General features: G+C 35.2%; 2 protein-coding genes and 1 pseudogene across 2 annotated transcripts; 2 read left to right on the top strand and 1 right to left on the bottom strand.

Moving 5' to 3' along the window:
- Window positions 1–16,826: 16,826 nt before the first annotated feature.
- On the top strand, window positions 16,827–18,331 carry LOC113505745. Its single transcript, XM_026888551.1, has 2 exons — window positions 16,827–17,790; window positions 18,306–18,331. Exons 1-2 carry the CDS (start codon window positions 16,827–16,829, stop codon window positions 18,329–18,331), a joined length of 990 nt encoding a protein of 329 aa, XP_026744352.1.
- A 230-nt stretch (window positions 18,332–18,561) lies between these two features.
- Window positions 18,562–21,018, bottom strand: LOC113505873 (U6 snRNA-associated Sm-like protein LSm4). The gene is made up of 2 exons (XM_026888722.1): window positions 20,632–21,018; window positions 18,562–19,557 (listed from the first exon to the last, which is right to left on the bottom strand). The coding sequence occupies exons 1-2, from the start codon at window positions 20,881–20,883 to the stop codon at window positions 19,384–19,386; spliced, it is 426 nt and encodes a 141-aa protein (XP_026744523.1). The 5' UTR covers window positions 20,884–21,018; the 3' UTR covers window positions 18,562–19,383.
- Window positions 21,019–21,128: 110 nt separating this feature from the next.
- On the top strand, window positions 21,129–23,169 carry LOC113505744 (annotated as a pseudogene).
- The last annotated feature ends 73 nt before the right edge of the window (window positions 23,170–23,242 follow it).

Here is a 23,242-nt window from a genome sequence, read left to right as displayed (position 1 = left end):
AGGAAACAAGACCTTGAAGAGAACGCTTCCGACGAAGCTGACTTTTATATATAAAATTAATCGTGTCTTAAAGCCTGGCTCTCAACCGTATTATATAGTATGAATAGCTTCCCTGATTCTTTAGCTGTCGTATATCTAAGGATGAAAGCAAAGAACTTTAGCCCATCCACTTACCTCTCATCTCGTAATATCTCCGAGCTATTTAATGAGATCGGAACCTTTTTCGGATATTTCTTTCTTCTACCTAATTTGGGCTTGTGGAAGATTTAGTTTGGCTCCGGACTAATTGACTGTAGACGATAATTGTCGAGTAAAGCAATCGTAAATTTTGTTAATTAAAGCAATCGGTGCCGCTTTTTCTTAATGAAGAAATAATTGTACACTCTCGCAGTCTAAGTATTTTGTATACATCAACTAGAGGATTGTCTAATTAAGTACTTAGTATGTTATTTGTTCCTAAGGTTTTCGTTGTAAGAGCAAAACAAAGGTAGACATGTTTACCTTATCACTCGAATGAATTGTACACTTAACAGTTTTGTTCTCGTTGTAATCAAATTATAAAAAGTAACACCCTGTTTGTACGCAGCGTGTTTATTTAAATTAAAAAGTGACGACTTCCCCCTTGAAAAAACTTTAATTAATCAAGATTAATAGCTGCATTTTAACACTAGTGCCTTAAGGAATAACAATTAAGTCGGCAGTCTTGCGCAATCGGGTCCTTACTCTTTACGTTAAGGGCGAAACATGTAGAGGAAAACAAAGAAACTCGATTTAGAACCCTTCAGGGGTCGTCGGGAGCGTATTAAATTTGCATTAGACGAAATTGAAATACGCCCTCCGATGACTCGTTACGAGGGAAGACTAATAATGTCGTCAATTCACATCGGGAAGATCTTCAAAGTCACGCCGTGACTATTTGATTAATTGAATCATTTTTTGCCTTTTCCCCTTTTAAGATGGTAGGGAAATTTGTCAATACGCTGCATTGTAACTTGGAGTATCCCTTGTGGAGTATGGGTCATTATGGCTTCTTTAGTCATGATCTTTTACGAAAGAAATTGATTTTGTTAAAGCGTTTATTTCATCACATACTTAGTCATGTATTTACGAAATAATATAAATGCAAGAAATTGCATAAAGTAACGTAGAATCGTAAAAAATCCTCTAGACACACTTGCGTAATCAAATCTTTGTCCATTTGGGCATTAAAGTAGAAAAATACTTGAGCGTCAGCCATCAGCTATAATCACGGTCACGTTTCATCGCTAACCCAAATCCCTATCGGTCACCCATCGCATTCAACTTCCATTACTTAACGTTGACATTTAAAATACTAATTGATGTCTTACGAATGAGGTTAACGAATTCCAGAACATTTTAGTTACCATTTCGTTTCTAGACTTCGCAAATAAGTGGCAATTAACGCGGAGGTTGAATGATTGCTAGGTTTCGAAGTTCAATGCCCGTTTTACACCGAAGTTATAAAAAACTCAGTCGTGAATAGGATAGCGGGCATTCGTTGAATTTCTATAGCTTAAAATGATTTTTTAATAAAATATTTCACAAAATTGAATAGAATACAACGGTGCTTCCGCTAAGAGGAAGGAAGTTGAGAAATTGTTGGAGTTTTCTAAGAAAATAACTTGAAAACTAACTAGCGTAGTATTTTCACAATGGCTAAGTAATTTTCCTTCTAAACTTTAGTATCTCGTACTAGAACAACACAACATAATAATGTACTTCATGCAACTATTGATATTTATTTGGCGTCTATAAAACTGAGCTTTGATTTCGCTACAGATATAGAATTCTTTTGAACTAGAAAAGCGCGAGGGCCGTTTCTAAACTAATAATGTCGAGTTAAAAGACAATGTTTTCTTTCACTATTAGACGTGTCTGAGAATAAGTGGGAAAATACATGTTATAATTTTTATGATCGAATCCTTCTACGTTTCAAAAGCGATTGATCCAACCAAGGCTTTGTTAGTGGTTTTAAGTAGGCACTAGTCCGACTTCTCCTCAATAAAGCCATATTGAGACAACTTTACTTAATGCGAGATTTGAGGTTCGTTGGCTCGTCTCACACTGTGACAGTACGGATAGCCGTATAGTAGAGGTCACCAAGCAAACGCCCACTGATCATGTTGCGCGAGTGAGCCTCGCGTAGTACAAGCATTTGTGTGATCATCAAACGCTTGTCCTGTACTTGAATGCCTTTTAAACAGTTCGCCACACAAGGATTCAAATTCTTAATGTGGGATTCGTTTTTCTATAATGTGTAATGCAAATCGCATGATGCTCTAAGCATTGTTTTTTATAGAGTTACACCAACAAAACCACTACCGCTTTAGGTTTACGCATGCTCTATGAGCTTTTAAGCCTTACTTCGAGCATAAAAGCATAACGCTCATTCTGACGTCCGATTACAGCGTCAGAATGTTGACTAGGTAACTTCTCTTGGTATCGTCACGCACATTGGCGTCACGTTCATGACACGTCCAGTCAGAGTAATCACGTTCGTGTCACGTTACGTAACTTGCTTATTGTTGATCGTAGGACGTATCAACTAAGTTTTGTTGTTTGAGTTAATATTGTACGTGAATGGTACGCAAATAGTAAGAAAGTATTTTTAGAAACATGATGAAAAGTAATACCATTGCACTCTTTTATTTGTTTACAGGCCTATTTCCTTATGCTAGGAAATGTTCAGTTTTGTTTTCAGCTTACAGTTTCTATTTTGTCTTATTTATCGCGTTATTGCCAATAAAAACAAAAAAGCAAACTAACCACACAAAGCTGTCAATACCACCGTACACTAACTTAGCCATAAAAATATACCTTTATCGTTCATTAATGCCGTCGTAAGCAAAATAAATCGGCCCCGTGTTGATGCCGCGCTAATGAACATTTATATTTTTATACGCACCAAAAAAGCTTGCTTGAAAGACAGAGCTGAGTGACACGCGACGCTGTAGGTAAGGTGAAGGGCGTCTCTTAATGACATTCTCAGCATAATTCCTTGTATGTAGGGTTGGCAGTTTTAGTTAAATGTAGGATGATATGTCAGATAGGCTGAGAACTGAAGTATGCCAAACGGTTGAAACGATTGAATTGTTTTCTTTTTGCGAGATACTTGAGTTTGTGACTTAAAAAAAAGTTCACTTGTTTTATTGAATTAAAAATGTGTCGGTTTTTAGATGACTATTTATGTAATCGTATTTTTTTTACTTAGGACATTATTTTATGAAATAATCAAAAAAATTCCGTCTCACAATGAACAACATTTTTTTATTAAATTACAAAAGTCAATGAAGAAAATTAGAAACATAGCACAGAATTAGGTTTACGCGAATATTAGACATTAAAATGAAACTTTTAACACAGTTTAATTTTTAACAGAATAAGTAATAAATTATTTTCAAAATAGTTACTTTCAAATAGGTATTTATTTTCAGTCTTGTCACAACCCTACCTTGATAGCTCTGGACGATAGTACTGAATATCCTGTTATATGATTAATGTTTCCGTTTCAAAACTATAGAAAATGCGAATTAATTTGTATACCATTACAAGCGAAACTAGTACTCAATTTTAATTAAAGGGAAGGAAAGTTAAAAATCAATAGATAAATAGATAACGTTTTATCAATAGGGTATTTGACTATGTCAATCGAAGTAGATTTCTAAAAAAAATGAATATTACATTTTATTTTTATTTAATCAATAAAAAAAAACGAAAATAAAACGCATCAAAGATGGTGAAGCTCAACGTAGTGGGGGCTAATAACGTCACTTGTCGGTTGAAATGTACAGATAAGTGACGTCACACAAGATCACTACTTACTATGTATATCGCTGATTTTTTTTTATTTACTCAATTAATAAAGAAACTACTCATCCGAAATGTTACGTAAATCTCTCAGACGGAATAATTATTGTTAACACGTTTTTTAACAAATACTTAATTGAAAGAGCAGTCTGCGACGAAAACCAAAGTTCCAATTCCCCTTTGTTGACATTAAAAGACAATAGTCATCGTTACAAGGTAGATTATTACGAAGCGTAATTAGTTCCCACCCTACTACACGGACAGTTGCGGAAAAGAGACAGCACTCTACGTCTTGTAGAGCTCCATCTCTCTCTCACAATAGAGCTCTACAATGGGTTGAAGTCTCCTGTTGTAATACAATATTAATGAGGGACATTGAAGGGCGTTCAAACAATCGATTAATCATTAAGTTTCCAAAAATATTACTTAATGAAACATTATTAATTCTTAGACCTTATTAGTCTGCTGAATATTTGAGAACGATGAATAAGTGATCAATGTTATAATTTACGTTGCTGTATATTAAAAACTTATTGAAAAACCTTTTTTGTAACTTTAAAGCAGTATTCATGTTTACTTGTTTATTTAGCACATAAAATGTACTGTTTATGTAGTCAGTTTATTTCTTACATTTTTTTAAAATCCTTAAATACCTGAAAAGTATTATTAAGGCTTCGTTTTTTTAACCGTACTGTGATAGCTAGACAGTAGAAAATTTCACAGATGGTATATTTTAATTGCCGTTATTACAAAAAAAAAAACAAAGTTAAGCAACAGTTAGTACGGTCATTTGGTGGGTGAACAATTTTTCTTGCAATTTTTGTTTGCCTACTATTTCTTCGGAACCTTCAGTGTAGCAAGTCCTACTCGTTCTTGTTCATTTTAATTTATTTTCAGTCAGTTTTTATCTCGTTTTATTTGTTATACATTTTAAGTGTTTGCGCCATGGACTTCTATTTGTTAAAGTTTTTTTTGTTGAGTGAACTATACAACTTTATTATGTGTTGGTTTAATTCGTTACGCACGAAATACATGAAAATACACTTTTGTTCACAACATTATTTGTGAAACAAATTGTAAGCACGTGCAGAGTTGTTTAAATTTTACTTTATAGAGGGTTTAAAAATATTTTTGGTGAATTTATTGAAATAGATGTGAATAAAAAAAAAATAGACTCTTGGTGAAAAAAAAGGTGACGTCATCAACCCGCTGTGAGCTAGTATGGTAATCTATGCCGGAATCGTAGTAGAGAAAAGTATATAGGCTGAAATATTATCACTATACTTTAAAAACAAAATAACAATTACAATCTTTTTATTACAGTTTAAGATGTGGGACAGCGCATTACAATAACGTAGCTGCATCTCATTTCGTCAACGATTAAAGACTTACTCTGAAGCTTGTCAAACAGACTTTATTTTCAGAGGTTACAATTTGTTTGTATTTTACATGTTTGAGGAAGGATCGTTTATTTTTTTTCAAACATTACATTTGGTCCCATAAAAATTTCACCCAATTCGGTTGGTTGAAGTAGCATGTTTTTGTTATTAAAAGTAATATTTACGTCCAAAAATTAAATAAATAAATGCGGACAACATCACATACATTGTTCTGAACCCAAAGTAAGTTGCTAAAGCACTTGTGTTATGGAATTCAGATACAACGAAGGTACCACAAACACCCAGACCCGAGGCCATGTAAAATTGTGAATATCTACATTGACCCGACCGGGGATCGAACCCGGGACCTCAGAGCTAGCGACACCTTGAAACTGGTGCTCACGCCACTCGACCACGAATTAAATGTAGTCCAGCCTATACATACTTGATTATACACCATAAGGCGCCATACCCATTTTAAAACGTTTTTGATTTGTTTGTTCCTATGTGAATGAACATAAAGTTTACGAGCGACCTTAAACCACCCAATTAGGAACACTACGGATGGAATGTTATAATTATGGACACTTTTAAAGGACTCTTCCGCCGATAGTTTGTTTACAACCATATAACTTTATTAGTATTAAATGTCTGTGAGCGTAATTACTAGTTAAGGTGTGTGTTCACTTGTTACCAACGAATTTCTTTTTTATTAAGTCTGTAACATAAACATTAGTACAAGTCATTGCCACTTTAAAAGCTTAGTGTACCATTTAAACTCTTTAATAATAATAAATAAATAAATGCGGACAACATCACATACATTGTTCTGAGCCCAAAGTAAGTTGCTAAAGCACTTGTCGTATGGAATTCAGATACAACGAAGGTACCACAAACACCCAGACCCGAGACAATGTATAAATGTGAATTTTTACATTGACTCGACCGGGGATCGAACCCGGGACCTCAGAGCTAGCGACACCTTGAAACCGGTGCGTACGCCACTCGACCACGGAGGTCGTCAAACTCTGATACGAGACTGCACATCATCATACAATAAGATGGTATGCAATAATTACTAATACTTGTACGCATAAAGCTGTTACTACAGGGTAAAACAGTAAATCCCCTATATTCCATCATTTTACTATGGAGTTTGAAATTATCATGATTTGCTATTTTTGCCTCTCAAAAATTCAATTACTAATGGTTGATTAAGCACGCATGGAGTGTGTTATGAGTATGAATTTTAATACCGAGCGTCAGTTGTTTATTTTCGCATACAGGGGTGAATTTTGTTCGAGGTTAGATTTAAAATTTCGAATTTCGATTCCCTATCATTAGCATTAGTACAGGATCACCTATGGCAGACAGAGCCATATAGCCGAAAGACTGCGGGTAAGAACTGGTTAAGAGACAAAGCTGAAAATTATGTTTCATATGAGAAAGTTTTCGCCACATTTATGTATATACGGACCAATGAAAGTGTAAAAAGAAAGAGAAGTGGTGTTTTAAGCCAATTTCTTCTGCTAAATAAGTGTAAATGCTCCTTAAAGCAGACGTAATAGTACAGTTGCAGCATCAATAAAATATCATAAACATTGGAGAACCAGTTTAGAAAGCGTTTTGTAAACAAACTGCTTCATGTCATGCTCTTATTACAACTAAATGATATAGAAACAAAAGAAAACTTAAAAAAGTGTATTATAATGTTGAATTAATTGCAGAGTTATGTAAAATAACATATTATATTCTCGTGTCACTGTGTTTGTATTTAATCTCTACCAAAATTGCTTGACCGATTCATCACTCATGAAATTTTGTGTATAGGTTGAATGAGAATGAGAATCGGACAACAGATAACTTCTTCGTGATTCCTTAAGTGATTCTTTTAATTTACAAATGATATTTTTTTTGCATCATGGCCAAACAAACAACGTTTGCTGGGCCAGCAAGTATACATTATATTTTTTTTGTATACCTACCTATAATAATGCCCCACTTTAAGTTAAGGTTTAAGATTTTTCCCATTTGATTCCAGAGTTTCGACTAGCTACGTTATAGCATTGCTTTAAGAAGGAGTTCGGAAGCATCCTGTATGATAAAATTAATAGCAGCAAATTCGTTGCTGAATTGTGATATTTAATTATGGCTATAACTAATTAGTCAGGCGTTTATGTACTGCTAAATTCAGTTTAGATTCTCTTAATATGTATTTGGTATGGTTTAAGGTTACCAAAGTAATTATTTTGCAAATGATACTTCGGGTTAGCAAATTATTGTTAGATACCTAAATAATTTGGTGCTATTTTGAATTAATCTGACTAGGATAATTTAGATTTTATAGCGTGTAGGTTATATTTTGTCCAGAGAACATTACATAAATCAATGAATTGAGATGTTTTTGTACTTCAAAATATTTTATTTCAAATGTGAAGAACATTTGAAGTAAAATATTTTCCGAGGACTTTTTGGACTAAACGATTAATTGGTAAGATATCACGTTAGCCAATGTGAAATTCGGTATCATCAAGAATTAGCTTTTAAAATTCCATCCTACCACCAATCGCAAAAACAGAACAGAAAATGACTCCAGAATATTCAACTGTAAAAATAAAGTAGAAGATAGAATTCAATGTTGAAGAATTTTATAGTTGCCAGAGACATTCTGTTCTAGGTAAAAGAAAACTAAAATTTACAACTATGAGAGTCGATAAAGTCGATTGTATGAATCCCCAGAGTGGCTCCGAGCTCGATTCGTACGCCACTTACTGAAATGAATGTTGCATTGAGGCAACAGCTGAAATTAGAATGAATCGATGGCTTCCACAGTCTTTTGTGCCGTTGAAAACTCATTTAATTTTAGTACGATCGTGTTTTGAAATGAAAAGGTAGATATCATGTTGGCATTGTGATCAAACAAGGATATCGAATACCTGTGTTTTGATTATTTTATTAATCTTTTCAAATCAGATATTAAGTTTAATTTATTGCACATTTTAGTGTGCATACTAAGAATCTCATACGTGAATGTATTCAAAGGTTGATTTTAAGACGTAGACGATAGAGTGTCATATTATAAAAATTGTTAAAAAAATGTTTGTTAAAAATTTGCTTAATCATCATCATCATAATCTCAGCCTATAGCCATCCACTGCTGGACATAGGCCTCTCCATACGTTCTCCAGTGCGACCGGTTCATTACTTAAGTAAAAATAAAAAAAATACTAAAATTAATATAACCAAAACATTGCAATAACATCATTATTACGAAACCTAGTTAGTCACTGGAAAATTAAATTAAACTTATAATTAACTATCGTCCTACCAGAGTACCAGGAAATCAGAAATAATGAGGATATATTAGATTCATTGGACGTTACCCTCGGCACGTTCTCAGGTAAAACAAAAACATAACGCTTTGAATATTGCGGCACGATGATCTAATTTCATGGCACATGGTCCATTCACGCTCGATTACGGAGAGGCAAATTGGACTATCAATTGCTCTCTAAGAACCAAGTCTCCTGTGTAAATGAGAATGTTATCTTATATGTAATATCTGGCCCTAAAAGTTGTGTTAAGGGTTTGTTTGGATTACCTTTATTGGGTTACATAAGTACGCATAGAATTTTAATGGGAGCTCTGTTATGACAGTATTCATTTTCATTGTTATAATTATTAAGATATATTTTATGTTATAATTGAATTTCTCTGACTACCATAACTGATTTAGATTAGGGTAATATTTCGTCAAATAATTTTGATCCCTCGCACGGCGGTGCAGGTTTAGTCAGTAAGAGTTTGACACTAGCCGCTTCCTCTCCCAAGAAGTGGTTTGTCCATGAGGATACCTTCGCTGAACAAAAAAAGTCGCTCTTTTATTATAACAGCAAATCAAGGTTCATATAATGTACAAACTATTCGATCAATAAAAGTTTAGTATTTCATTCTATCAAAGTAAAACGCAAAAGCTTTTTATTTGACCTTCGAAATCCCTATATTTTTGATGGACCCAGATAATGGCCCGCATAATAATCATACTTTTGAATCTGACTTGTTAATTTATGTCGAACACAAATACGTATAATACCTCCCTAATAACAGGATTCAATACTGAATTGCTAAACTTCAAAGTCTATGAAAAGCAAGAAGGTTACCCAAAAAGTTCTTATCATAACTCATATACGTCCTTCAGACGCTTAAAGGACTAACGGGCAAAGTCAAATAAATAAAAAAAAAGTTATTTTATCCGATATTTATTTTGCAGCTATTTAAAGTCAATTGTGGTAATGCGTAGTTTCATCAATAATTCAGATTCCTAAACCTCAATTAAGCCAGACAGCTTCAATCTCAATAAACGTTTATTTTCTGTGACTTGTTCCATTTGATTGAAGAATTAGTCATAAATATTGGGCAACAATTAAGGTCCGAAAGCTTCATGTAAATTCAAGACTTCATCAGTTAATAACACGCGTTACTTTGAAATATGTAAAAACGTCAATAACAAAGCAATAAATGTTTCTAACAGAACGTTGTTCGATCAATTCTACTATGCGAATTGGCCAAATATTTACATTACAACCGTGACTGACCAATGAATATGAGGGTAGCGCATCAAAATCGATTAAGTATTTCCCACAAAAATGCATCACTAAATATAAGTGCACAAAAACTATTTTATTAAATTCCGTGACCCCACATAAATAAGGTGGGGCAATCACGTTTCGCATCGCAACAAGAGTAAAACAACTGGCCCAATTAAAATTGACACAGACAGCTCCCAGAAGGTGTCGCCGTTCGCATCACTCGCACGCGATCTCGGCAACGACGCCTGCTAATCGATACCATTAATTTTATTCTGTCGGATGTTGTTTGCTCAGAAAATATTTGCCAGTATTTTAATGAACTGAAATCGCTGAGAACATTCACCACGTTACGACCAACAGATCAAAACACCGTACCCTTTCCTGTTTACATCACCTGCTCCAATTTTGTTCCACAACAGTTTCTTCGAATTTACTATTTACATCCCTAATGAGACTTGACTTTAAATATATTTAGAAAATGCTTTACAAACAAATTGGTCGAGTAATAACATTTTAAATGTAAATTGTTAAAAGGGGTAGATAAGTTTTGTGTGGGGTGCGTAATTAAAAGAGACGCGTCGTGCGACAGTCGTGAGGTGCATGGTGTCTTATCGGTTGGGTTTTAATTTGAGGCTGGCATGAGACACGCGAGCCGATCACGCGACAGAACGCATCGACCGACCAGGTACAACACCAGGCGCGCTTTTTAAAATTATTCTTTTATATCATTATCGAATGCTTCGACAGGCAGCTTTATGTTCACTGTATCGATTTAAAAATAATTATGCTCGATATTCTCCGACAATCCCGGCCGTTGACACTTCCAAGTTTGAAAAAACCATGTAACGACTGAGTAAGCATAGTTTATCAATCAAGCTAAAGAACACACAGGGAACCCTTTTGTTTTTTTTTTTAGTCGGGACAAAGCAAACTTAGGAAATGAGATTTCACGTAACAGTTTTTTGGAACAAAGTGCTAGTTGCGTGTCGGATTGTAAATAATTAGCTCATTCAGCCGCACCTAATGCGTCGCCGCCATTGTTTGTTTGGACGAATGAAGTAAAAAAAATAACGTCTTCCTATTAAAGATGTGCGACAGTTGTTCGATAAAAACGAAGTTATATGTGACTTCCGAAATCTGGTTAAATTCGATTGGACGGTGCGGATATCACTTTGAAGTTAACTTCGTTGGATTGAAATTTCTTTTTATCTTCTATTTTCATTGCATTAAAGTCCAATATTTTTTCGTCGCCAATTTTAGCTCAAGGATAGCCGATTGGTAAAGGTGAAACCCAGAGTGCGCGACATATCGCATTTGACCCTGGCGTAGGACAAGCATTAGGTACCTTTAATATATGACTTGAAGATACAGATGCAAGAAAATAATTCTTGTAAGAGACGTTTAAAACAAAAAAAAAAAACTTGATTTTCGAAGCCTTTATTTCAATCGAACTCCGCCACACATACTTTCACATACCTATAAATAGCTCACCCTTCTTAAACAGATAGTTTATCTTAATTAAGTCTTACTTCGTCAAAACACATCAGCCAATTTATATAATAGAATTACACAGAAACTTACAATAACTAAGCTAAACTAATAAGACTCCATTAGTTGTCTTCAAAGTTGATCTTAATTCAGTGTTATTGCCGTGAATTTAGTAGTTCGTACAATTTATAGGTTCAGGGACTTGAATGTTTCTAATTCCATCATTAATTGGAAATCTGTAGTGAGGATGATAGGTGGGCAAAGTTTAGTAATATTAGTAGAACGTTTTAAGTGTTCTTTAGTTATTGTTAAACAGTGTTTTGGATTTTTTGTGTAGTTTAACAACCAAAAAAACTCCTCTACTTTGGGCTTTGTTGCTCCTAAAATATCGTAATCAATTGTCTCTTTTGCTTATAAACTCAATGTAAATACTAAGAGAAAATATTAGGAATCGTCGTCATAATTTATTTTCCTTACTATAGCTTTTAATTTTTTCGTCATTGCAAAAAGTCACCCAAATACGTATTGTTTTAAAAGAATAGGCTTCTTGCTAGTCCCTCATTTTCAGAACATTCTAGCTATTATGAGAATCCATTTCTCACATCGAAAAATTTAATCAAATCCCCCCAATATCATATTGTACGGCACATATTTGTCACGACGTATTGTTTATTAATACACAGTCACGAACGTCTAGGGGCGGGGTTATTAGTTTACAAGTGTATCAGACGTCCCCTTTGTTTATTTACTTGGTTCTCGTGGGAGCACAATATTACTTCCCAACTCTTTCGGAAGTTTGCCTTTATTATTGACATCTGCTACCTCTACCATCCTACTACTTTAACCTTGAGTAATATTTCCGCTCTTGTAGAATAGAGACGCCGCTCTATCTCATGTAGAGCACTATCCCGCTTTCACACCGGCTATGATACTACTTTAAGAGTTGGTAGTATGCCTCCAGGAAACATCGCAACGTTTCACAAACTTCGCAGTTCTTAATTCGCTTTGTCATTGATATCGTTTATCGATTGCTGTGAATTTAATTTCTTGTTTGTTTAGGATAACGTTTATTTGGTCGGTATTTGCTGCAAGACTTGAATTATTTGCAGAGGATTTTATAACGTAAGCATTTAGAATAAAGTTTGCATTAGCATGTGCTGAAAACTGTTTACGTAGTTAACAATTGCACACAGGGACTGCAAATAATTATAAATTATTAAGTAAATACGAGAACATAAAATCACGTTTTAATTTATTGCTGAAAACTAGCTGCGTTCAACATAATGCGATACAAGCATAGAATACAAATCAGTGAGAGACGAGTAGACGTATCTGATGGCAAATTACATAAATATTCATCGCTTAGTGCTCATCTCTTGTACACAATGATACGTTTCGAATCACAACTAGATACGAAACTGCATTTCTTGTATTTCTCAATATTAATATTGCTGTTACACATGATGCAATTGTTGGTGTAATTATCGTCAACAAATAGTACTTACAAGTGACAAAAAAGCATATACCTAAACATCATTTAAATTTAATATACGTACATAAATTAAAATCGTCATATCCGAAGTTAATTTTGGACCATAACAAATAGTTCTGCTCATACAGCAACCTCACAATTTATTCAATTTGAAAGAGTTCAAAGTTTTAAAACTATTTAGTCGAATTTTAGACGAAAACTAACAAAAAGCCAGGCTTTTTATAAACTAAGTAATAGCATTCTACATAAACTTGCAAAGGATTACAATATCAACAGACTTTGTAACAGTTTAATTTGTGGAGCAAAATAAAAGAGAGTCTACCATAACGCGGTTGTGCGATCGTAACAGTAATTCACATTATCATGATAAATGTAACTTTAGTGCGGCTTGACGTCGGACCTCATTATGATCGGTTAGTAAAGGCAACACCATAGTGGGACGTGCAAAAGCAGTTATATGAAAACTCAGCCATCACGGTATATGAATTAGGACCTGGTAACAGACGAACGGATGGACAGACTGACGGACAGATAGATAGACGAACAGATGGTAATAGGGTTACACTTTTACTTTTTGTTTACGGAATCCAAAAAAGCAACGTTAAATAGAAGCTCTACATAGAATCGATAAGTAGCAATTTTTCCAGAAACGATTTTATGTCCAAAAATGGTATTGTAGCCTACCATCTTCTTTTAACGTACATATTTGTAATCTATTGAAGTTGTGTAAGAGAGATAAGGCTCTCCACAAGTTTTCACGTCTGGGAAAATTTGTCCTCCTCTGCCTATTAAATCACTCTATCTTTCGCTCTTTCTGGATTCCTACAATCTGACAAGATCACTTTAATAACAAATTAATAATATTTTTACTTTAAGACATGGCAGTACGCCTTTCGAACTTAATACAACAAAACTGCATCATAAAACCGATTTTTGTTCGGACCTTCAACATTACAGTCCAAAGTAATACAAGTTATCGTGTTCACTGCGTGCCATTCTGTTAAAGCCCTTACTACAGTTTGTCCACTAATCTCGACCATATTGGCTTGTTAGCACCTCACATTGAATAGCTGACGTTATTGCTGTTTATGGATACCTTTATAAGGGATAAACACTATTGTTTACGATCTTACGTTGACAGTGTTCGCAGGTATACTGAAAGTGTATCTAAATGGTAGTATTACAGTAGCTACGTTGAAAGCAAATTTAGCAGGCATTTTTAGAACGGTATTGTGTCAATAGGTACACCTACACTAGTTTTTTCGTTTTTTTTCATAACTTAAGTTAGGTAATAGCAAAAATGATTATCATTACCAGTCTTGAAGAACCCGCTGTTAGGCATAGGTATCTTTTTTGTTTTCGTCATTCTCTTCTGTCACTTGTCTTGTTCATTGATTTTATTCCAGCTTCCGGGATACGACCACCCAGGTCTGTAAACATAGGAGATCAAAATTATATTTTTGATTAAATAAACACTTATAATAATCCTTTTGTCGTAGAGGTTTTCAAAAACATTCAAGTTACATACACGTACGTAGACAGTTCTGCAGTTCCTGATACTTGGAAAATAGTCTTGGAGTTCAAAAATATCTCTTCAAAAGACGAATTCTTGTGACCACACATAGGTGTCTGGGTTAGTGAGAACATCAATGCCCATTTTCAAAACAAAAGCTTACCAACTCAGAACAATGCTTTCAAAACACTTCCTTGGCCGCTTTAGCAAGGGGTAGATAAGAACCTACCACAATCAAATCACCCTAAATTTTTATCAAAGCAATTGTCCGTCTATAACTACTAATAAAACCCACCCAACGAAACCAAGCCTAGTGCCTGTACTTGAGACCTTAAAAAGTATGCAGTCATAGTTGAAGAGAGATGGCAATACGAAAATTGTAGAGCACTATCTCGCTCCCACAACGATAACTATTGTATTTTGGGAGGTAAGTAAGTTTGCTGTTCGCTATTAACACAACATCATAAAACTAAATTTACATTAACCTATCTTGGACCCCCTAAACCCTTAGAATATAATTAAATCCTTTTTACGGTTGTAATAAAATGTTATGGGGAACTAACCACCATTTCCGTTATCATGTGTCGCAGGTTCGTTCATAATTAATTAAGGGATTTAGTACAGGTGTAATCTGTGAGCAGATGCGGGGCTGTTTACCTATAGGGCTATGCATACACATAAAAGATGGGAACCTTAGCGAGTGTGTACCAAGTATTTCGGATGACGTAATTTGTGTTTATTATCTACTAATTGTCCGTTTGTAGGTTAATAGCCGATAAAATTATATTATTAACGGATATGTGGCGTAATATTCATTTAATATGAAGTTACAGAAGACAGGTTTTAATAATTAGGTTGGTAAGGTACTTGCACAGATTATGACGATGCTTCCAGAGAAGCCAACACTCGTCGTACATATGGACCGAGAGCTATAAATGATAATTCCACAGTTCTTTTTGGCAGAAATAAACAATTAGGTATTTTGTCATTTAATCTCGTAAAGGTATTTATTGTATTAGAAAGAAAGAAAACGCTTTTAATTGGTACAGCATAAAAATTAAGTATAACATTTATAAAAAAACATAACATTTATATAAAACTAATTGAACGTTAGAAATAAAATGTAGAGCATATCCGCGAGTAAAAATTAGCTTCGTGTTACGTCATAAGGGTGCACCTTTTGTACAAATCCTTCCGTACACATCCCAAAATTCACAGGTTTACACGAAAAGCTTTTAAATATTAAATAATAATTCGTCCCTAATCTATGGAAAAGGTGCAAATAAATCCGAATAATTTACGATGTTCCGTATTAAATTTAAAACGGACCAACAAAGTTTTACGATGTTTCCCAAAATGAATGACAAAGTTCAGTGTTCAGTAACAGTTGGATGTTACAAAAATCTTCCGTAAATCAAATTTAAAGAAATAGATTACGAAGTACTCCAGCTCAAATGCGGCTAATACCACTTTTAGAAAAAAGGAACATAAATAAACTAAAAACCAGAAACCCTATTGCAGGATCATGACTTAATCAACCCTTTTTAATTGACGCTCCCGTGTCCTTGGCTACCTTTTTTATGCTAAGACCACCAGAGTTCTTCCTTACGAAGATAAAAAGCGTGAACGGCAAAGGTTATCCCATCCGGTACTGCAGGTGCATCATCTAATACCAGGCGATAGAAAAGAGGTTTTTAAATGAATAGATTGGTTTTATTTTGACAGTTGAAAATCGATGCTTACTCCATCTTCACACCCTTTGGAACCGCAACCGAAAACTATTAAGGGTTCGAATTACAAATGCTACCCATTCGGAGGTTTTATTCTTTATATTTTATTTCGTTATCTGATTGTTAAGGGGGTGTTCCATGTCACCCTAAAATTACGTTCCCAATTCTATCAACTGACAAAATACGGCTAAGAATTAAAAAGCCAGTCAAGTGAGGGTTGTCTCGAGTCACTGAGTGTTCTGTACAAATAAGTGAAAAAATACAAATCGGTTAGGTGACGAAAAAAAATGTGGGACCTAACAAATGTATGTAACAATGTGAACTCCAGCTTATTTTTTAGTGAATAGCTATACAAATAGTATGAAAACTCTAACTATCTACTGTAACCGTTCATGAGATACAGCATGGCGACCGTCCTTTTTACTTTTTACGATCATCCGAGGATCACTTTATGTTCTTTCTCGTTTATGTTTTATTTACGGCGTCTTCTACAAGCGTCTTGGAGCTTTCAAAACTAATGACGGTATGAGTTTTGTTGCGTTGAGTTTTCTAGCTATATTATTTCTAAGTAATCTCCGGGCAATTATGAAGAATGAAGCTACCAATCAAATCTCAATGTAATCTTACTTACATATTGACTTCTTTCAAGATTTGAACCTAAAAAAGCGTTTCTGAATACAGGCTAGAATACAATCATTGAAAACAATTCTCTTTAGAACGACATAAAACGGAATCCAAAACTACTGATTCGGAAAACGTTTGTATATTGAAGGTTCTCGTGACGTTGCACTTAGACGATTTCATGCAATGGAACGTAGGCTGTCTCGTGACCCTGACTTACAAAAGGAATACGCGAATTTTATGACAGATTACTTGGACGCCGGTCATATGTCTTTGGTTCCCGGGAATGAACTCAGTCAGGGGAAATATTATATTCCACATCATTGCGTTTTGCGTCCTGACTCTGCTACCACCCGTCTCCGCGTTGTCTTTGACGCGTCGGCCAAGGATGCCCACTCTCGGTCTTTAAACGACACTCAACTAATCGGTCCCAAGTTACAACCGAACATTCTAGAAATTCTATTGCGATTTAGGGTACATAATATTGTTTTTATGGCTGATGTTCGACAAATGTACCGTCAAATTCTTATTTCCCAAGCCGATCGTGACTACCAGCGCATTTTTTGGAGAACCACTCCTACAGAATGTCTTCAAGAATACCGTTTGAATACTGTAACATATGGCGTTTCATCTTCACCCTTTCTTGCGTGTCGTACTCTGCGACAGCTTGCCGAGGACGAGGGCAATCAGTATCCCATAGCAAAGGGAATCATTCTGTCTGACGTATATATCGACGACGTGGCCAGTGGTTCCGACACGCTAGAACACGCCCAACAGGCAAAGGACCAACTAATCGCCTTGTTCAAATTAGGTGGCTTCCATCTTAGGAAGTGGGTGTCTAACAATGCGCAACTTCTGCTTGACCTCCCTATTCAAGATCGTCTCACTGGTTCTGTCTCTCTCGATAACTATGAAACTCAAATTTTAAAAATTCTCGGCCTAAAATGGGATCCTCACACAGATGCATTTCTTTTCGAAATCCAACCTCTCGACCGGCCTTGTACCAAACGATCGATTCTCAGCGAACTAGCTAGAGTGTTCGACCCTCTAGGATTTTTGTCTCCCATTACAATTCAAATCAAAACCTATATCCAGAAACTTTGGATCCTTGGTATCGGATGGGATCAAACACCGCCTGATGAGGTCATTGGTATGTGGAATACTTACAAGGTTCAATTATCACAGTTATCTCAAGTTCGAATTCCTCGCAGGTTAATTTGTTCTGATGTCAAATCGTTCGAGCTTCACGGGTTTTGTGACAGTTCCGATCCAAACGACCTGACGTGTCTCACTCCGGGTCATTTTCTCACTTTAGAACCTTTGACAGCCGTTCCCGATGAAGATCTTTCTAACGTAAACCTAAATCGGCTTCACCGATGGCAGCTGCTCCAATCTTTTCAACAGAGTTTTTGGTCCAGATGGAAATCAGAATACTTAAATTCTTTAACGCAACGAGCCAAATGGACGAAACACTCTAAACCGTTACAGATAGGTTCTATGGTAATCATTAAGGACGATAATCGTGCACCATTGCATTGGACACTTGCACGAGTTGTAAACCTCCAGGTGGGTGCTGATGGGATAGCTCGGAGTGCATTGGTTCAAAATGCTGACAAACAAATTATAAATCGACCTTTAGTTTATTAATTTTATCCTGATTTGTAGCGGCCGGGCCCGCAGGCAACAGCTAGTTTATCTTATTATTATAGTACGGAAGTAACTCTATGTTAGATCTAAAAATAATATTTAAAGATTTTTAAAGCAAAGTTTAGTTTTTAGAATGTTGATCAGCATAGCAAACATTTGAAAGCTGCTTTAGAAATCTTGTCTTGAATGAATGACAATTGTGATTAGTGATATTTTTGGCGTCCTGAATATTTATTGAGATAAGTATAGATAAATGGTAAAAAAAAACACAAACTTGCTTACTTAACCAACTTAATTTATTAATTTACGATACAATAAAAAAATCTACCACAGCATATTCAATACAACTTGGCAGCTTAGAATTTTAATAGCAGAATTTACAGGGTGAGCGAGAAGAAAATATATGAAAAATGTAGCAAGAAAGAAATAGCGATATACACAGTTAAGGTCTTCAGAAAAGTCACATTATATTGGCGGTAAAGTAGTACAAGATAATCGTAAGATTCTCATTACTAACAAAATAAGAAAAGGAACTTAAACAACAGGACATTATATTTAAACAAAAAGGAAGTGTTATAGTTGAAAAATATAAAGAAAAAAAATGACAGCCAAAATGGCGGGAATTCGATCAATCAATTTCATTTTTATCAAAATCGTATTTTTCAAAGGAAAGTTCAGAGTATCAGTATAGATAGAATCTATTTATCACATAAAGCCGTTATAATACGATATTTAAACATAAAACATTGCATTGTCAGCTTTTTGGAAAAATATATATTCTATTTTGACAAGCTTTCGTTAACGTAAATATAGAAGATAGCTATTATGACCTTAATTATTAAAAATCCAACTCTGTATTTGAAAACAAGCCATTACGAAATGGAAGAACGTGTTGTTGCTGAGTAATTGTAAATCATGAATAACCTCAAAACTTAATTTGGTGACTTTTTAATTGTATTAACTTCGATATTAAGACATAATGCCTGATGATTGACAATCTTTGAAAAAGAAAGAGTTATTTATGTATTATGTCTTTCCTATCCTTTAAATCCATTCCCGTTACAAAACAGTTTCACATCACATCAATATTGCCTATTTATTTCTTATTTTTGTTCTGTGGATTCCGGTTGCCTTGGTTGCCGCCGCCTCGGGCTAGGGGAGCGGGCCGTCCACGGTTACCAAAGGCGCCACGGTTGCCGCCGCGACCTGTTCTCATGTTCTGACCGCCGCCACGGCCTTTGGAAACTTCACTTCGGCTTCTGGATTTTACCTGAAAATGTTTAATAAGAATGTAGTGAATCAGAAAAAAAATTAAGGAGTCATTCATGTCTTGAATTTTACTTCTATGATATATAATGAAGATTTTCTTTTCTGTTTGTTAAAGGCAAAAAGATAAACCTAATAATAGACTATTTTGTAATAGTATCTTCTAATATATAAAATCCCCGTGTCATGTAGTTAGTTACCGTACTCCTCTGAAACGGTTCAAGCAATTTTTATGAAATTTTGTATACATATTGGTTAGGCCTGAGAATAGAACAACATCTATTTTTCATACCCCTAAGTGATAAGGGTTGCTCACACTATAAAAAATATTTTATTTTTTGGATGAAATTGTTTGTTTTTATTTTTATTATAATGTGGCATTAAAACTACAAGGCAATAAAAAAAAATATTCAGCAAAACATTGTTTGCTGGGTCAGCTAATTTTTTATTAAAGTACACAACAAGGTCTGTGACTCTGTGTACTTTAAAAGGTCTTCCCATGAATTTAAAAAGAAGATGGCACAAGTAATGCAATAAGATAAAAAATATGGTGTTTAAAAGTGAGGTGAGTCATACACTCACTAATTAGAATTATAGGCATATAATTATTAGCATGGGTATATGCTAATAATTTTATGCCTAAACTTTACATAAAAAGCAAGAAAATATGTAATTTAGATTTTTAAACACAAGTTTTAGTCAGTGGGTCTGGGGTCATCTTAGGGGCTGAGTAAGGGTAAGGTATGCAGATTGGGACAGCATGGGGAAGGATTTTAATTTCAACTAATGGACATTCTATCGTACTTTACACAATTGTTACAGAAATATGACATATTGACGAGGCATTAAAAGGGACTTTATCGCGTGGCATTTAAAGACACGCCACAGGCTTCCATGGCGGGATGCCGTGGCTTAGTGCGGCAACGACATGCCATGAACACCGGCGCTGGTAGTGATATAGTGTCCATATCCCTACCAGCTGTGTTTAAGCGGCCAGTGTACGCTGACTCGCATCAATGGCCATGCCGTCCCGGTCTGCGTAGGCCTTAAGTAGACAGTAAGTTTGAATGGTAAATACCTGAGTTTCCTCTTTCACCATGTCGATGACTTCATCAGGAATACGTAAATATTTGATTGTACTCCCACGTATATAGCATTCTGGCATTCTCCAGAACTTATCACCGTCTCTAGATGTGCAAATAACTTCTCTGAGATTAATATTCATCCAATTATCGCAACTGACAAGATGACCGTTGTATGTTTCGCCATTCTTCAATTCGACTAACATAGGGTGGTTTTGTGCTGTCCTTAGTAGCGATAGAGGCAACATTTTGAGTTTTAATATTAGTTGATGCCCGGTTTTACGATAAATAACAATCCTGCGTTGTTTGTTTGACAAAGTTGACACGTTATAGGTTATAAAATTTGGCTCTCTATATTTGACACATGGGCGTTCAGAAACTAGTTTTCGACAGCTTAGAGAAGTCGTTTGAATTTTTCATAAAAATGTTGACTGTTTTACATAAATAGCACTAATGGATGACGAATTTCAATTAGGCAAGATTTAACGAGAAGATGCTACTTGGTTGCGTCTGTTGTTCCATTGGATATGGTTACGAAATGTGAGAGAGAAAGAAAAAAACTTTGAGAATTATTTGTTCCTTCTGTCACCGAAATGTTGTCGGCAGTGATAGAGAGTTAACATGTTGATCTTGCATCTAAATATAAATTATTTGAAACATCTTAAAGAGTCCTTATTATATTACTTCTACCTGAAAAATGACTGCTTTATAAAGAAAGAGGTTACCTATAGATGTTTAGTATTTATTGATTGGTTAATATAATTTCTCACAGTTGGAGCAAATCGATTCTATACTTTTCTTCGATGTCTATAAATCGATACCTACCGTGTACTCCAATAGTTCTTAATTAAGTAATTATGCCCAATTTATTGAATGAGAAAATAACATGTAATCGCAGACGCCATTTAAGTAGATTTCTGTGTTTATATTGCTATTAAGAGCTTTAACAACAGGGATACAAATCTAATTATCATTCCACATCTTCCAGGTCTCAGTAGCGACGTCTGGTGGTATTACATGATATCAGCGGCCTTCTACTGGTCGCTAACAATATCCCAGTTTTCCGACGTCCGTCGCAAGGACTTCTGGCAGATGTTCGTGCACCACATCGCGACCATCCTGCTGCTGTCCTTCAGCTGGGTCTGCAACCTGCACAGGATCGGACGCTCGTGCTGCTGCTGCACGACTGTGCTGATATATTCTTGGATGCGGCAAAGGCCGCGAAGTATGCTAATTTCCAGCGTCTCTGTGATACAATATTCGCAGTTTTTACTGTACTGTGGATATTTTCAAGACTTTTTATCTACCCGTTCTATATTATTTGGAGGTAAGAATAAAATATTTTATACATTTTTATTTACTTGAAACATACTATGAAGATGCCCCACGGTGGGCGCCAAATAGGATTCTAAACTTATTTTTTATTTAAATAGTAGATTTATTATTAATAATTAATGGTTATATTGCATTTTTGCCGTACCTAAAATACCCGTTAAGGATTTTCAATTCCAGGTTTTGCGCTATAAAGTATAGATTTACATTTATTATTCAACATGTTTACAAGTCACACGTCATTAGTTAACGAGGCAATCGCTAATCTAACATTTACCATTCTGAGTAAATTATAAAACATGAAAATCCAAAACAAACAATACGTCAAAATCCATTACGACGTGGATGAGTCAAATGAGTTTGATCCTTATATATATATACCTAAGACTATATTTAACCGAATAAAATTTATTTTTTCTATCTTTCCAGCGTGTTTTTGCCAAACGAGTTTGACCCTTAGTCATATACACCTACCTAAGACTATATTTCACGTACTAAAACTAAATTACCTTTTCCCAAATTTCCAGTACATCGATCCGTGCTCCATGATAGTGCCGATGTTCCCCGCGTACTACATCTTCAACTCGCTGCTGTGTCTGCTGCTGGGCTGCATCTCTTGTGGACCTGGCTTATACTGCAGGTCGCTTACAAGGCGATTAGTTCTGGACAGGTAAACATTAATCTATCCGTAACACAGGCTCCTCACATATGTGACCCGTACTAGACTGAGAAATTGTACATTTTTAGCTATAAACAAAACATTGTGAGATTAAAAATATATAAATTATGAAAATTATTATTATTAATGTCCTTCCGGGGAAAGCTGTTTTCGATATGTAAGAAAAAAAGTATCTTGGATTCTACCCTCCTTCTTTCGAATAAACATCTCCCGCTTAAACGAATTTAATCCTGGTCGCCGACACACAGAATTCAGGACAACGTTTGGATTACACAGATGTCCTACACGGGACAGAACCAGCGACTCGTCGCGCTCTCGGCGCTCTGTGGGTTAGGCATAGTGACCTGATCCACTCGGTTATCTGTGCAGTCTGAACGAAGCACTGTCCAAGATAGGAACTTATGGTTATATTTAATTCTACTTTCAGATGGAAGGTGATATTAGAAGTTCGAGTTCAGAAATAAGTGATAGTTCACATCAGTCAAACCACAGCACGCCTAATCGTGTTAACCATAAAAAGTAAGTAGTTTTTAATGTAGTAATTTATTTAAAGTAGTTTAAATATACTTTACTTAGTTAGTTCTTAAGCTTGAACG

The sequence above is a fragment of the Trichoplusia ni genome, chromosome 27 (assembly GCF_003590095.1).
Source record: "Trichoplusia ni isolate ovarian cell line Hi5 chromosome 27, tn1, whole genome shotgun sequence".
NCBI lineage: Eukaryota > Metazoa > Arthropoda > Insecta > Lepidoptera > Noctuidae > Trichoplusia > Trichoplusia ni.
This window is presented reverse-complemented; position numbering and strand designations above follow the sequence as displayed.